This window comes from Haliotis cracherodii, unplaced genomic scaffold, assembly GCF_022045235.1.
Source record: "Haliotis cracherodii isolate W230 unplaced genomic scaffold, xgHalCrac1.p SCAF_14, whole genome shotgun sequence".
NCBI classification, from domain to species: Eukaryota; Metazoa; Mollusca; class Gastropoda; order Lepetellida; family Haliotidae; genus Haliotis; species Haliotis cracherodii.
In genome coordinates this window covers 6,438,334-6,456,648 of record NW_027266269.1, presented here as the reverse complement: position 1 = coordinate 6,456,648, position 18,315 = coordinate 6,438,334, and the positions used below count along the sequence as shown (strand labels likewise).

At 40.9% G+C, this 18,315-nt stretch overlaps 1 protein-coding gene across 2 annotated transcripts; it reads right to left on the bottom strand.

Annotated features, from left to right (window-relative positions):
* Window positions 1-945: 945 nt before the first annotated feature.
* Window positions 946-17,755, bottom strand: LOC139460988 (uncharacterized). Of its 2 annotated transcripts, XM_071242449.1 has the most exons (5): window positions 17,632-17,755; window positions 5,752-5,790; window positions 5,061-5,118; window positions 4,244-4,356; window positions 946-3,231 (listed from the first exon to the last, which is right to left on the bottom strand). In XM_071242449.1, the coding sequence occupies exons 1-5, from the start codon at window positions 17,672-17,674 to the stop codon at window positions 3,161-3,163; spliced, it is 324 nt and encodes a 107-aa protein (XP_071098550.1). In that variant the 5' UTR covers window positions 17,675-17,755; the 3' UTR covers window positions 946-3,160. The 2 variants fall into 2 exon arrangements, 1 of the variants encoding a protein (XP_071098550.1); XR_011652861.1 differs by lacking the exon at window positions 5,752-5,790.
* Window positions 17,756-18,315: the final 560 nt, after the last annotated feature.

The window sequence follows — 18,315 nt, the reverse complement described above, 5'->3', positions numbered from 1 at the left end:
TCAGACGTTTACCACATCGGTGAAACCCACGAGCATGGGTATGGTGCTGACAAATCTAGAAACATAATTGAGGCGACCCGGGATTCGAACCCACAATCACAGATTTCTGGCGAGCCCAAGGGACGCAACTCTGCACAGCGAATCGCGGCGCCTTAGACGACTGGGCCACCCGTGACCCCAGGTACAAAAAGGAATGGACTTGTCTTCAGGTTTTAGAGTCAAGTCAAGAGTTGACAGTGCTGATTTATAGTTTTGGAGGATTTCTTCCTCAGTTAACACACTTGCCTTATATGTGGCATTGTTTGATATGTCATTTATACCAAGTTCTTTGACCAAACAATTAATGTTGTGATGCTAACATATAATAGTAACCGTCTCCGTGGTCTAGGGGTAGAGCGTCCACCTGGAGAGCGGAAGGTCCGGGGTAACCCCGGCTGGGTCATACCAAAAGACGTTTAAAGATGGTACTTGTTGTTACCCTGTCTGGCGCTCGGCATTAAGGGGCTAAAACAAGGACTGGTCGGCCCGTAGCCAGTATACTGTGTCTGAGTAGGGTATTCATGTTAAACTGCGGCATGGTATCTCAGTGTGCTAGCACTATAAATCAGCATCAGTCCGGACTAGTACAAACACACACACACACACACACACACACACACACACACACACACACACACGTGCATGCACATGGAAATATAAGTGCAATAATCTTGGACGGGACGTTAAACCTCATTTCACCTCACCCCACCTCACCTGTTCACAATTTTCTTTGGGTAGTAAGCCTGCAAGAGGGTGCGTGAATTTTCAAGGGGTCATAATGACATAAATTAAATGAAAAATGCATAATGTGACAAAATTGACTCTAACATTTTTATTATGCCATTAAACTATCTTTGATTACATCTAACAAGCTCGGTTATATGAATGTTGGCAATTAACTGTTATTCTAATTCTTTTTCAAATCTTGTGAGTAGGTACAATTTTGGTAATAAAACCACTGTAACTGCATATCATTGTAACTATACAGACAACAAAATGTAAATATTTTAAATAGGGGCTGAGATGTGTATACAATGTTACCCCACCCCCTAAAAACCAATTTGCACATCTGCTTACTGGCATTTACAGGTAAGCAATTCTAAACACCTTTCTAGCATTCGTTCCTGAGTCATTGGGATGGGTTCCATGACATCCTCAGTAGACGTCCACATCTTCTCTTGGTTTCCAACATTGCAGTAGATGCTGGATTGTACACTTTGATGACAAATGCTTCTGCCTTTTTCGAGTCTCATCTGTTGGTTGCAACGAATCTGGTTGTGCGATAAATATACTCTTAAAAAAAGAAACTTGTCACTGACTTTTAAAATGTAATATAATGCGATTGTTTCAAAATAGGACACAGAAACCATAATTGAAACACTGTTTGAAGATCAATGTACACAGTGTTTAAAACATTAATCGTGTCACCTTGACAGACACACGTACATGGTACAGTTAATGTCACAGGGGTACAGAAAATGTCAGTATCGGTTATGCCCACCACGTGCATCAATCATCGCTGACACCGACGACCCATAGATGCAATCAAGTTGTCAATAACACGCTGTTGGATGTGCTGCCATTTATGCTGAAGTGCTTCAAGAAGCGCCAGAATTGTTTGGGGTGGTGGATTCCTTCTGCGAACGCGTCGTTCCAACTCGTCCCACAGATGCTCAATCGGGGACAAATCTGGTGACCGGGCTGGCCAAGGTAATGTCTGAATGTTGTTGTGCTGTAAGAAGTCCTGACAAACACGAGCAATATGCGGTCGAGCGTTGTCCTGCTGGAACTGTCCGCCATGAACGTTGACGTGAGAAAGAACGTAAATCTGTAGGATCAAGTCTCTGTAACGCACACCTGTCAATGCACCTGCCACATGCACGAGAGGTGTCCTACCACCGTGATGAATTTCGGCCCATACCATGACACTCCGCCAAATGGGACAACCTGCTGCACACAGTTGGGGGCGTAACGTTCACCCCGACGTCTGTAGACACGTGCGCACCCATCAGCACGTGTGTGTAGGAAACGGGACTCGTCAGTAAACATAACATTTCTCCACCTTGCACGTGCCTATCTAACCCTCTGTTGGCACCAAAGCAGTCGGCCGCCAGATGACGTGGGGTCAATACATGACGTCGAACAGGTCTTCGTGCAAAAAGTCCAGCCTCCCTCAGTCTCTTGCGTACCGTTTGATCTGATATTCTGCGTACCCCAGGGATCTGTGTGGTTGTAGACGTGGCTGTGGTAGTGCGGTCTCGGAAGTGTCGCAGCCGGATGTATCGATCTTGTGCTTGGGTTGTCACCCTTGGTCTTCCTGACCTTGGTGTTGTTGTATCGGGTCCACAGTGCGGAGATTGTATGTCTGGATATGCCAAAGTGCCTGGCCACTTCTTGCTGAGTTGATCCAGCTAGTAATATCCCAATGGCGTTGTTCCGTTGAGCTGCATTCAGTCTTGGCATTCTGTCATCGCCTCTACTGCCGTTATAAGGACTGTATGAACAGCCGTTGATGTGGATTTTTATACCCATTCAGCAGGGGGGCCTGCATGCCTAAATGCAGGATCCTGTGCTGCACGGTTTTTTACAGGCGGTTTCGTTTGGATGAAGCTGCAAAATTGACCCCCAAACGCTAAGTTTATGTGCTTTGCATGTGTTTTCGCGAATTATAGACACATCATCTTTCTGTTTGACTTATTTGGTTCTCATTTAAATGTAATTATTTTAGATATTTGGCAAAAAGTGGTTTTACATCTATGTCAAGTTTCTTTCTTTTATTAAGAGTATATAATAAAAAGGAGCCGAGAGATTTTCGTCATTTTCAGATACTACAACTCACTCACTTTACGAAGGGGACCTAACACTTTGTTCCGATAAGAGGAAGTTTTTGAACCGTTACTTTGACTTGTTTTTCTGTCATTCTAAAAGAGGAATGCCTGTACATGCCATGAATTGCTTCAGTTACACATTACACAAAATAATTGCATACATTGAGCTACTTCATGTTCACAGCATGTCTAGCTGGCTAGTCATGGAGAAAGTAAATTATATAACTAAAGTGCAGAACATCCCCGCGTTACGATAAACTATCATCGCCTCCATTCCTACATAATCCTTTCTTTCATTGCTCAGTTAATCTCAAAGCCACAAACTCTTCTGTTATTCTTGAACCCGGTTGTGCAGCTTCATTACCTGCAATTAAAGTACAAAATCAAGTGTCTTGGTAGTTTTCTTGTTCCAGCTTTCCCCGTTGGAATTCCGGGATAGAATAGGTAACGGCAACCTATGCTGGTTGTAAGGGGTAACTCGCGCATGCTTGCTGCATGTGTGCAATACTCTTGAATGCGACGTTAAAACCAATTTAACTTCACCTAACCTTTGGGTACTCTGTCTGTCCAGCTGTCCCAAATGGATTGCTCACTTTAACAGTCAGAGCGAACGCCACAGTCTAAGTGAGTAAGATCATGGGGCACCTGAGCCTCTTTCGTTAGTTCTTACGACAAACATGAGGTACTGGAATAGGACTCTTAAGACCTATAACCACGAATGCTGTTTACATTTAACTCAGAATATAGGCTGTAGGTTATTTGTAATGTCCATTTGTTATTATTATCTTATATTTGTTATTTAACGCCGCATGTATATTACGGTGGCTTAAAGCATTGAAATCTGGACCAGACAATCCAGTAATTGATATTATTAGGAACGATCACAGCATCTGCATATCGACAGTCTTAAGCCTGTCCATCCTATCAATGATGTCAATGTATGAGAATAGCAACAGTAATTTTACTAAATAATGCAATGGTGATACAAGTATGAATATTGACAAGTTTAATCAAATGTAACAAATGTTATATTTGGGATAACACTTTGTCAGTAAAGTACATATACTTTTTGGGTTGACTCAGCCATCGAGGCTTCCACAAAATTAAAGTCCGACAACTGGTACCTCTCTGACAAGTGTAAATTCGCACGGCTCCCATGGCCGAAAAGTATAAATACCCAATGCCATTTAGAAAGTGGTCAAATGTAAGAAATGTTATATTTGGGATAAAACTTTCTTAGTAAAATGTAGCCATTTGACCACTTTCTAAATGGCACTGTGTATACAAAGTTCAATCAAAGTATCAACAACAAAAAATTGACCATATTAATCAAAGTATTAAATATGAAAAATGACAATTTAAATCAAAGTACTCACTGCGGCATGGGCAGAAACGTCTTCGCTGACATCTTCTCCAACAACAACAGGGGATTATACAAAACACCACCGAGAGCAGAAGGCATATGATGACGAGTATAATGATGGCATTCCTAAGTCAAAAAGAAAACAGAGTTTAAGTTCGTGTATATCTGTCATTTGATTAATTTTAATATATGTGCTATGATTTGAATCATCTACTTTTGTAGCATTATTTGTCTATTGACGCACTCGGCAATAGTTAAGCTGTATGATGGTATCCCGTTAACGATAGATTGTGGACGAGACAATCCAGTGATTCATATTATGTGCAAAATCTTACACCGTCGACAGGGGAAAGATGTCACACAATCTGCGGTTTTCGTACCTATTCATACGGTCATCGCTTATATGTCCTTTCCGGGGGCTACCTATCGACCTGAATTCGTTATCTGTCATACGATGAAGACAGTTGAGATCCGGGTTAGACTTGGTCTTCAACTTGAACGGGTGGTCAGGCTCGTATATCATCGTATCCTAATTACGTGGGTCGATGTCACCGGATTGTCTAGTCCAGACTCGATTATTTACAGACCGAGGTCATATAGTTGGAATATTGCTGAATGCAGCGTAAACAGCAAACAAACCATATTTCATCAAAACTGAATTTTCTGGCATATACTGTATTACAGCGGTCTGGAACAGACAATCCAATGGTTGTCGGAAAACCAAGTCAGGGAGCCTGTCGCCTCTAACGACAAGCATAGTCGCCTTTTACGCCAAGCATGGGTTGCTGAAGACCTATTCTACCCCGGATCTTAACGGACTTAATACACACCCTGTTTGACATTCTTCTCCGTCCCGTAATCCTAGTAGACACTTGCTACCTCTTGTCTCTGCAAACAGTTTTAATTAATGTGCTTGTTAATCCCACAGTAAAAAAATCAACAAAACTCAAATGAAAACCCTAACTTGGTAATCCGTTTTAATTGAGCAATTGTCACTGATCTGACATGCATTTTAAGCTTGTGTTGTTTGTTGTTCAACGCTGCACTCAGGTATATTACAGCCTTTTTTGGGTGGCCTGTAAATAACCGACTCTACACCAGACAAACTAGTGATTGATATTACGCGCACATCACACACCTTTGGCGTAAGATGACACGCACTTAACCAGTTCATATTATCTGATCACTCAAATCACCTCAAACAAACAGATCAACAATGTCCAAATTGGATATTGCTTTCATTCAAGGAAATACATAAATTAATACACATAGTCATAGACATGGTCAACGTTGTCAATAGCTAAAACAATTGTATGGTATTACTGTATTTCATGAGGCATATCGTCACATCTGTGTAGTTTGACTGCACCACTGCACAAGACATGTCTGTTACTGACAGTCGGACAGTCATATTGGTAAGTCTTATGAACATTTTGGTCGATCTTTTGAATGAGGTGAACTAGAACCTGACGTGATATTACTTGGGCAGAATTAATTCATCCAATCTACATATCTACTTACCTGGTGATACAGAAGTAGAATGATTTTGGCCTCGACTTTCTGCAAGACAAGTGAGTGAGTCAGTCAGTGAGTAAGAATGCAAAGTGTATGAGGACACTTCCCCATATGGTCATTGAGGTTTTGTTAACTTGAACCTTACAAATGACCATACAGTTGCCTTCTTGAACGAATCTCACTTGCAATTATGTTAATAACAGTGAGTGAGTGAGTGAGTGAGTTGGATTTAACAGTATTTTTTAACAGTATTCAAGTTACATCACGGCGTGTCAGCTAACTTATTAACATCAACGTTTATACAGTAACTTGATTGATGGACACAGAGAGCTGATAAAGATAATTGGAAGCCAGTGGATGACTAATGAACACAGAGTCAACAAGCAGACTGATGGAGATGTTATAAGTACATATACCTATGTTGTTTAGCACTATCCATCACTTGCTTGATAAAGGTGTTAGAATCTACACCGAAATGTCGCACTAATTGTAATAAAGAAGTTGTTCATCCATAGAACTCGTCTTACTTCGTTTACCACTTCGGTGAAACCCACGAGCACGGGTATGGTGCTGACAAACCTAGAAACACAATAGAACCGGGATTTGAACCCACAATCAATGGCACCTCTGCACTGCGAATCGCGGCGCCTTAGACAACTGGGCCACCTGTCCCCGTATGTTAAAAAGAAATGATTCCAATACATCTAAGTATGTTTCAATAAGAAATTCAATATGTTAATGCACAATCTCATTAAAATCAGATCTAAGTTCTCGCTACGGCTAAACAAAGATCTGAGGACATCCCATTACGGGTCACGTCAGACCGACCTTTAGCGAACTTTACTGAAACGACTAACAAGAAGTCAACATCAGCTAGTTAGAAAGCAGCTTTCTCGAGCTTTACGGCACTCACTCACTTGAGCTTACCTGGCGACTTCCATTTCAAACTACGTTTGAAAAATATGTTGAAACAGTTCTCGATTAAAATTTTGAAAACTGAACAATCGAACATTCCGGAATGTCTAATATGTGGTTGCGATTGTATGGCAGTGCTTCCCACGCACTGTGCAACGCCTTCTCCGTTCAAATGTTTATCCCAAGGAAGCGAGAGATAAAAGCTAATTTTGACGAATCAGTCGTACGGACCGTAACTGTCGTTCGGAATACCGCGTGTTAACGTTTTCTAGGTTGCATGATTAGAAAAAAAATTCCGCCTGTCACTTTCATGATTGGTCGGATGAAAGGTCGTTCTGAGGACCCGTAATAGGATGTCCTCAGATCTTTGTTCAGCGATAGCGAGAACTAAGATTTTTAATGAGATTGGTTAAAGCAGACTGAAATTTTTTTTTATGTCTCAAACAAACATTAAATGTTCACCCCCCACAAAAGATGAATGTAAATGTGATTGGTTTTTGGCCCATAAAAGTTTTCTTTTTGTCTTTATTTTCTAGTTTATTGATTGCCATGTATGTATGGGAAGAACGCAATAACAGTACTGATATCGGGAACATGTACCTTCTTAAAATAGTGTTACTCAAGAATAAAAGTGACAAACCCTTTCCAACCCTTACCGACATATACACACATGCTAAGAAGGGATATCATATATGTGAGTGAGTTAAAACTCAAGTGTGGAACTGACTATAGCGTTCAAATTACGCAACCTTTGGTTATGATTCCCCTTGACCTGCTGGCAAAGTGAAAATAAACTCACCGCAGCACCTTCCTTATGTACATAGCCCCCTAAACCTACATACCAATGCACCGCGGACAATGCATGAAATTGTCTACTCTAATGTAAGAGAGGTCAACTTGAAATGACACAAATCACTGCTGCATGACAATGATTTGATAAGACAACGAAGGGTTACATATCATATATGTGAGTGAGTGAGTGAGTGAGCGAGTGACCAATATTCCAGCAATATCACGGCGGGAGACACGAGAATAGGTGACATCCATTGAACATTGTAATTCAACTCAGGTCATTGGCTTGACGAGAGAACGTTACAACCACGAGGCTACCCCACCGCCCCGCAAGACAAGACAAGACAAAGTATTGGACAGAGTACATGTTTGTGTGTTGTTTATCAGCGCCATCAGCAATTTTCCAGCTATGGCTGTAAATAATCGAGTCAGGACAGGCCATCCAGTTATTGCCACCATGAGCATCGATCTACGCAACTGGGATACGATGACACGCATCAACCAAGACAGCGAGTCTGACTATCCGATCACTTTAGTCGCCGCTTACGACACGCATAGTCGCCTTTTATGACAAGCGTGGGTTGCTGAAGACCCATTCTAACCTGTATCTTCTCGGATAACAGTATATAAAAACCAGCAGACCGAGCTAATCCAGAATCCATGAACATGATGTGGATTAAAACCATACCTAGTTCCAGGCTCTGATGGTAAAGTGAATGCAACTGGTCTAGACAAAATGTTGGTTGATTGGTTGGTTGGTTTGTTGTTTAACGCCGCACTCAGCAATAGTCGCCTTTTACGGCAAGTATGGGTTGCTGAAGACCTATTCGACCCACACCCTCGAAGATTCCGGGGAAGACTAGGTCTTCAGCAACCCATGCTTGCCGTAAAAGGTGACTATGCTTGTCGTAAAAGGCGACTAACGGGATCGGGTGGTCAGGCTCGCTGACTTGGTTGATGCATGTCATCAATCCCAATTGCGTGGATCGATGCTTATGATATTAATCACTGGATTGTCTGGTCCAGACTCGATTATTTACAGACCGCCGTTATGTAGCTGGAATATTGCTGAGTGCGGCGTTAAACAACAAACCAACCAAACCAAACCTATTCTACCCCGGAATCTTCACGGGTCCTAGACATAATGTAACTTGTACACAGGGTTACCCTACTGGACGCAATACATTATTCACTTCTATTAAACTATTACGTTATTTTCTGTTTCAGGTGCACAGTATATTTGACAGAATGAATAATTTGCCACAGACAATAATGTATAAACATCGAAATATATTTTCTTTTCACTTCACAAAGAGGATTATTATTTTCAATATGCTATTGCATATTTCGGTTTCAGTTCCAGTTCAATGAACATATTTCACAGAATGAATAACTATCCAAAGTTAAGTAGACATATGCATCGTCCATCTTGCAATGGCCCGAAGAGTATTTATAGAATTGCCATGACTTGCTCACATTATTTCTTATTTGGTAATTATATATTCACAACTTATGATAAACGTCGAATAAAAACAGTTCAGGTGAACATAGATCACTTACTTGTAATAAGGGGGCACGGGTGGCCCAGTCGTATAAGGCGCCGCGATTCGCTGTGCAGAGTTGCGTCCCTTGGGCACGTCAGAAATCTATGATTGTGGGTTCGAATCCCGGTTCGCCCCGATTATGTTTCAAGGTTTGTCAGCACCATACCCTTGCTCGTGGGTTTCACCGAAGCGGTAAACCTCTGAGACCTGCATCACTTCGGGCTTTCCTCCCACATTAAGCTGACACGCCGCGATATAACTTGAATACTGTTAAAAGCGGCGTTAGACCCAACTCGCTCACTCACTACTGGTAATAAACTGGGCTTGTCCCAGAGCCAGTTAGTCCCGCCATGCTGAATGGCCTCACCCGGAGTTAAAATCAAGTGTGGAACTGACTATAGCGTTCAAATTACGCAACCTTTGGTTATGATTCCCCTCGACCTGCTGGCAAAGTGAAAATAAACTCACCGCAGCACCTTCCTTATGCACATAGCCCCCTAAACCTACATACCAATGAACCGCGCACAATGCATGAAATCGTCTACTCTAATGTAAGATAGGTGAACTTGAAATGACGTTGTTTTGATAAGACAACAAACACAATCAGTAAAACTACCTCATCAAATCTGGGACATATACCCATTATGACAGAAACAAATACACTTCATAAACCCAGAATCATACATGTTTCTCTCACATCTGGCATATGCTAGAATATTCAATCATCAAACAAAGATAGTTGATAAAAAAATTGAGCCACATCGGCAGTTCTTCTGTCATGTCTTGTCAATCACAAGATGCACAATAACAGTACCGAAACACCTGTCGACAATGGACAGTATAATATACTCTGCAAAACGGAGAAATGATTTCAAAACTGATTTTATATTGTATATTTTATATATCATAAATATTCAACACATGGTAATCGATTGTTCAAAATTTGCACACATCATTCTCATTGACCCCGGTTCCAGTTGACACACATGGAACAGTAGATTTCCAAGGTTAAGTTCATCTGTGCTCAATATCTTGTATGGCCACCATTAGAGTCCAACACTAACTGGCATTGTTGTCCCATGGACTGGCCTGGGCAATGTTCACTTACTCTTCCTTCAATGCTTGTGGCAACTGTCGGGAGGTTCTGTGGTTGTTGCTGGCATGGCTGGACCTGGATGTTGTCTTTTTCGAAAATGACGTTCGCGTGTTGCATAATGGGACGGACGTGAGGCCGAAGAATCTCATGCGTGTATTATTGTGCCTTGAAATTCCCTTGAACCTTCACCAGGTCTGTTCTACCAGTGTAGAAACAAAATTGGACTCATCAAAAAACTAAACTTGTCTCCTTGGCAGTTATTCCCACAGTTTGTGACCTTGACGCTTTTGGCGTCGCAGCCGACGATGCAGGTCTGTCAAACTGACATTCTCGAACTGGTCGTCTAGCACGAATACCTTCAGCGCGTAAACGGTTCAACGGTCTTGAAAATGGTGCTGGGTGCTAAGAGGAAAAACATGGCTCTACTGCCCGTGAAGATCCGGGAGAGAATAGGTCTTCAGCAACCCATGCTTGTCGTAAAAGACGACTATGCTTGTCGTAAAAGGCGTCAAACGGGATCGGGTGGTCAGGCTCGCTGACTTGGTTGATGCATTTGCGTGGATCGATGCTCATGATCAGTCTCCATTTTTAAAGTAGTGTGTGGTGATTTTAAAGCGTCTTGCAGTTTTACTACTCTATGAACTATCTCGTTACTTAGCAAACCTTTATTATAGGCAAGGTGTAAATGGGCCTAGTTGTCTGAACACCTATAAAACCTTTTAATAATCAATTTACACAAATCAATCCCAATCCATGCAGAAATTGTGTATGGATAGGATTTAAACAATATTATTTTCCAAAAAAGGAATGGGATTGGTGAACAGGTTAAACCTCCCTACTCTAACTACAAGGGACTTTTAACAATTAATAAGAGTAAACTCTACATAAAAAAATAAATTTAGATTAATGACAATGACAATGACAAATTGTTTATTTTTGTCTCATCGGAGATACAGGTTATAAGCATATACATTATTATAAAAGTACACTATAAAGTATCTCTGCCACCCATACATAATACATAGTAAAACAAATTGAGTTTAAACATATAAAAAGCAGTATAAATATATATGGTGTTATGGGAAGTGCGATTTTCTTCGAACAGCCATTTTGTAGCACATACTATCATGTGTTGAATAATACTATAATACTATAATCATTTAGAATATATACAAGTTAAATATTATTATGTAAGTTGCCATTTGTGGAGTTAAATACTTGTGGAAGGTGGGTAACACGAATATCATCCTAAAGTGAGCAGATGAGAAGAAAGTGAGTTTCATCTTCTACACATCCAGGGCAATTTTTACAAAAACGTTGGTTAACTGGCACAGGAGGATTAGAATAACGTCCCAATTCAATCTCGAGCTTCATTGAACCGCATCTTAAAGATGATTAAACCAACCTTTTATAACGGGGAAGGAGGACATAAGGCTCAGTATAAATAGCTGTTTTAAATGTTCTGTATATTCTCATTTTCGGTTAAGTTTCCAAGGATTGAAGCCAGGTGTTATTATCGTTGGACTTGAATGAAAGATATTTACATATCCCCGATAATCCAGAACAATACATCAAGACTGGTTGAACAATGTTGTCGTACATCTTAGTAAATACGTCATAGTGCATATCTCCACACGAGAAGTACTTGTGGCTTAAATATCCAAGGGCACGTGACACAGACTTCACGAGTTCTCTAACAGCATGCCACATATCACAATGCACGTGCAACCAGAGTCCCAGATAACGGTAACTGTCGGCGTAATCTAGGTCATTGTCACCACAATGAAAACTTCCGTTGTGCGTATTCCGTATTCCGAGGTCTGAAGTGTAAAACGTTTGTCTTCTTAATATTTACCCGCAGTTTCCACTTCTGCTTCCTTCCTTGGAGGATATCTATGAGATTTTGTAGGCTCTTAGCGTCAGGACTTAAGAGGACGATATCGTCGGCATAAAGCAGTAAGCTACATTTGAATCATCTATCTTTATTCCACAGTTACTTTCTTTAAGTTCATTAGCATGGTCATTAATGTAAATAGCAAAACGTGTTGGTGATAATACACATCCCTGTTTTACTCCACTCTTCACAGGAAAGGCATTTGATTCACACTGATGAACTTGAACTGTACATGTGACGTCATTATGAAGGGAGCGTATGGCTTGCAATATATTTCCTAATATACCATAGTCAATGAACTTAAACCACAACAAATCTCTATTAACGGTATCAAACGCCTTTTGGAAGTCAATAAAACATGTAAATGTTTCTTTTTTCTTATTTTTTATTGTTGTTTACAATAGTAAAACATTATACACATGATACACACAGGAGCGTCCTTTTCTAAACCCATTTTGTTCATCAACTAACATATCACGGTTTTCTAGGTACTTACACAGTCCTTAGTTTATGACGTCGGCATATATCTTAGATGGTATAGACAATAGTGTGAGAGGTCTGTAGCTCAAAGGGTCACGTGGGTCGGTGTCCTTTGATGGTTTTGGTATAGGTTTTATTTTTCCTTTATTACATATACCAGGCACTTCTCCGTTATCAAAACAGTAGGTAATGATTCTGAATATAAGTTCTATGCATACTTTGTTCTTCAATACTGAGGCAGGTATATTATCTAATCCCATTGCTTTTCCAACTTTAGCACGGTTAACGGCGTTAACTACTTCTTCACGTGTTATCGGAGAGTTCAGTACAGGTACAGGTGAACTTCGGGTGTTGAGAATCTGCTGGGTACACTATTTGTAAAAGGTTCTTCCTGAGTCGGGTTGTATAACTGCTTATATTCGCTCTCCCAAGTGTTTACCACAGTCTCCACATCTCTGGCTACTGAACCACCCTGTTGTACGACTTCCATCGGTATAAACGTTTTTCTTTCATTACCACTTCCTATTTTACCCAGTTCCCTTCAGAAATCTCTATCACTGTCTTCTAACAACTGATTTGGGTTATCATTTCTCTTCTGATGATAGTTGCGTTTAGCTTTCTTTAGGTTCTTGTCAAAATGTCTGCGGTGAATGCAGAATTCTTCTTAAAGTTTTACTCTCTCCTGCTTACTGCCTTTACATTTAAGCCAAAGTCTTTCCTGTTGAAATAAATTCTGAAGATTGTCATTCCAGAATGCTTTATCTCTTTTTCCTTTCCGTTTCTGTCCACAGGGCCCAAGCTGTATTACTTTATGTTTGAGCTTACTGTCCATTTCATCGTGAACAAGGGAGGTAAGTATATTATTCGCTGCATCAATGTCGTTGTCGTTCATTGCACAAATAGATTCGTGGATTTTAGTGTCTGCGTTGTTGTCATTTAAAAAGTTCTCTGGGATGTTTCTAGTGTCGTTCCGCTTTTGAGTCTTCTTAAGTTGTTCAGTTAGTTCTAGAGGTTCCGGGGTCGTCTCTATGCGAATCGTCCAGGTGAGAACACTGTGATCTGGAACTTAGTCAGACGGAGGTACATCCATGTCCGACATGACAGTTGACAGTAGAGTAACAGAGACATCTGAGCAGAATGGTAACTGTTCATATGGTACAGCAACATAGTCAACATCAGACCTGCTTCTGTATGAAACGTGTGTGAAGTCATTGTACCCGAGCCCTCCGTTCAACATGCACATACTGCTGCTTGTTAGGAATTCCGTGAATAAATCTCCATGTCCGTTCTCAGTTTCGTCAATTAAACTGACGTCCAAAAGAAACTTTACCAGAGTTTGAAATCACTCTTGCTCAAAACCAACAAAACATACATGCATGAAGTAAAGTGCATTGAGAAGATCAATATATCAACATAATCAACACTGAAAAAGACAATCATACTGCGACCGAGAATGACGTCAGAGCCCCCCAAAGTTGGGTGTGGTACAAAACTCGAGCTTTCAGAATCATGGAGAATACGCTCACGTTCAAAAACAAGTCATTAGTAGCGTGTGTGACCACCAAATGCCTCAATACACGCAAAAACTCTTCAAAAAACTCTTCAAAAAACTCATCAGTCGTCTGATGAGGTCACGTGGGATTTGACGCCATTCTTCTTTGAGGGCCAAGATCAGTTCTTGCCGGTTGGCTGGATGGAGAGTTTGGTCGTTGTCGAAAACGACGATCCATCAAGTCCCAGAGGTGTTCTATGGGGGACATGTGGGGTGAACATGCAGGCCACGGCAGGAGGTTGACGTTGTTGGCTGCAAGGATGTTAGTGACAATGCTGGCTGTCTGGGCTCTAGCGTTGTCATGCTGATAAATGACACCACGTGGCTGCTGTTAGAGAAATGGTAGGACAACTGGACGAAGAATGTTATCCATGTAACGCTGAGCTGTCAAGTCAACGGTGACCAGCGGTGTCCTCTCCTGCCCACAGATCCCTCCCCACACACCATGACACTCCCTCCACCATATGGTACGACCTCTGCACGCAACACGTCGCTATTCGTTCACCCCTTCGGCGGTAAACACGTTGTCTTCCATCAGCCCTAAACATACAGAATCGACTTTCGTCAGTGAAGACAACCCTGCGCCAGTCACGTCGTTGTCAACGTCGTACAGCCCGGGCCCTTCTCAATCGCAGACGACGATGTTGCGCTGTCAATAGCTGTCCTCTGTATGGTCTAAAAGCCCTGATTCTATGAGCCCTGAGTCTCCTGGCCACTGTCTGTCGACTAACCCTGTGACATAAGGCATTTGTCGCCGATGACGTCACTGTCAGGAAGCGATTTCGGAGGTGCAAGCTACGCAAGTACCGGTCATCATGGGGCGTGGTCACCCTGGGTCTGCCTGTTCTTGGCCTGTCAGCGGTCCGCCCTGTCTGTCTGTAACGTTACATCAAGTTTGTAACGGCAACCGAAGGTTCGTGCAATATGGGCGTGGGTGGCTCCCATCTGTACCATACCCAAGGCTCGTTCACGTTGTTCGACTGTGAGTCGTGGCATTTGTTTTGTTTTTTTATCACTGTTGATGTCTGACTTGCGGTTGCAATCGTTTTATACCCTTACCCGCACGTGCATTTGCAGTTGTCCGTGGTGCACGTGTTTTTCACTTTTTCGCGTGTTATCTCGCAAACATGTAACGGATGATTAACATTTTCTGCATACACTATTGTTGTATTTAGGTTATGTGTTTTAGATAGACTTCATCGAAGTTTTTTTAATTTTTTGTCTGAAATTTATATTTTCAGTTGGTAAAGTTTCTTTTGGACGTCAGTTTACATTGCGAGGCGGGATATGATCAACTTGGGCAATAAAATCAGGGTGTTGCCCGCACCGCGCATTTAAATCACAACACATGTACAGTCGGCCTATATTCTGATATGAACACGTTTGCTCGTGCAGCACGCGAAAGACCTCCTCTGCGTCACTAGGTCGCGTTGACCCAGCAGGCGGCAAATAACAAACACATACACAGAACTTGCAGTCCGTTATTTTAGAGCTGAATTTAATCCACAGAACATCATTGTGTGAATCATCAAGTACCGTTGCATCACACAATTTTAGGAAGTCGTGTTTCACAAACATACCCACACTACCTGACCCTCTTTTGGCTGATATTTGGCGACTAGAGCGATTTTTATCTAACCATGTATAATTAGGCAAAATCAAAACATTATCATCAGTTAAAAACGTTTCACGCACAGAGAATATATCAAGGTTAAAAGCATTTAAAACATTTGATCTAAAAACAGCATTTTCAGAGTCCTTACAAGACCACCCCCCTACATTCCAAAAGCCGAGTTGGGCACATCCCTAATTAAGTTTATTTTGACTATCTTTATCAATTTTGATCACACGGCCATTCCTCACGAAATATTGTTTATCTTTGGCCATTTCTTTTAACAAAGTCCTCATATTTGCTTCAGCTTTCCTCGGTTCAATTGGGAGGTCCCTTTCGATGTAGGTTTTAACGAATGTTCTGTGGTCCTTTAACTTCGCCTTTGACTTCATGACTTGCGACAGCTGTTCCTGGTCCCCAACGGTAGCAACAATCACACCCGGGTACTTCTTATTTCTGCTCTCTCTCCGTACGACGGACGTGACGGTAACATCGCGGAGGGCAAGTCCGTCTTTGATAAGACTCACAACCTTGCTTCTGGTGAGAGAGCTGTTATCTTTCTCCCTCCGATCTTCTGGCAAATTTTTAATCACAAATTTACACTCATTTTTAGGCACAACATCACTCTCCTTGAAAGAATCTTCTAAGTCACTTAGGTGAACGGTTAGCTTTTCTATCTCATCTTTAAATTCCCTGCACACTTTACTGACTTCGCTTTCAATTGTGACCTTCAATTTCCTGTCAATGATATCTTCTAAAGTCCGAGTTAGCTTCCGTTCTAGGTTAGAGTCAAGTTGAGTAATTATATCGTTCACTGCTTTAAACATGTCTCTCTTATCATTAGACAATGATTTAAATAACAGCATAACTTCACCCTTGGCATTATCACACTGTTTGTTTACACTTGCTTGGCCGTCATCTTGCCTGCACGGACTTTTCATGCTATCACATTGTGTTGAGTCGATACTAATTTCTTGATGTTCAGAATGTTCAATTGAGTCTTTAATCATTTGAACAGGAACACTTTCTTCATTACAGTTTAACTCTTGTGATCTATGGCGTTTACGGTCACTTACTTCATGGGCCTCGATTGTCGGGATGACATGGGGAGCCGCCATTACTGTTTGAACGAATTCTCTATCCAGGCATACATCGACCATCTTTCATCAAATCTGTGATTTTAGAGTCAGAATGGCCGTCACCGTCTCAGCAAAAAGTTACTAAATATCGCTTTTGGTTATAAAACTTTCAGGTTATTGACAAGATTGTAGAGTTTTTGTCGATTTTTGCAGGAACTAGTGGACAACGCGTCTTCTCTCTCAGCTGACATGCGCAGTACTATTATTTGTACCTGCTGTTGCAAATATTATGATGCGAATATAGAAATCACACACAAATACACACATACATATATCGATATATAAACAAACAGGTGCATCCATGTACATGTGAGTATACCCATATATGCTTGTACTCCTATACCTCTACGTGCCAGCATACCAGCATATCACACATACAAAAAACTATTTGATTGATGTAATCGTAAAGAAGACATATTTAAATGTTAAATCTTTTTGATTTTGCAATAAACAAATGGACAGTTTGTACAATAGCAAGGTTAGTATCAGTAGATTTTGTAGCATGTCCATATAATACTGAATCAAAGTCATATCCCTGTATATAGTAGTACATATTGTTCCGAAGATTGCAGTAGATGCGACATGAACAGAAGTAATGTGTAGGATCCTCACATCAGACATCATTGCACTATTCATACTGTTATATACCATACACCAATACCATAGAACTATTCATACTGTTATATACCATACACCGATATCATAGAACTATTCATACTGGTTAATACTACCATGCACCAATATCATAGCACTATTCATGCGGTTATATACCACACACCGATACCATAACACTATTCATAGTGTTATATACCCACACTGCCATCATAGCACTATTAATGTTGTTAAAAACACAAGAACTTACCGAGGACAAAAGCTATCAAGATGAAGGTGAAGCTATTAGTCATGACGGTTTCAGTTCCTTTGGCCGTGCTTGTCTTTCAAAGAAGGTGGTGACTTTATTTCTTCACGGACAATTTGTGTCAGCAGTAGAGCCACAACAACATTATGTTTGAAAGCTCCGTTACAACCGCGGTTAAGCTACACAGAATACGTTTAAACAGCATTGAGGTGCGAGTGTGTTTCCAAAGCTGGACTTCAGAGGGACAGTTTTTCATATATTATTATATTATATCGACACAGTGTTTCATACAAAGACGTAAACGTTCACACAGGTTTTCAATGAAATACTGGTTTGTGACGTTTTTTACTCACTCATAGTGTTATCACAGATCATGTTCTGTCATGTAGGTATTCACATGTGTCAATCAACAGCAGGTTGTATAGGACTTGTTAGGGTTGTGCGAAAGTGTTTATGTGACCTGAAAAACTATTTGCGTCCCACCATTTTCCTTTTGAAAGCGAATCAATAAAGATAAGATATGTTTGGCTTGATTTGAATACAGCACATTCATTATTATACCGTGAACAGTTGGCAAAACTTTGCTCATTGTTTGAATGTCTGTTTCTTGAAAAATCGTTTTGATACTATCTGGTGTCATCATTTGTTTTATTTCTTTAGCTTAAAAAACATTAAAATTTTACTGTA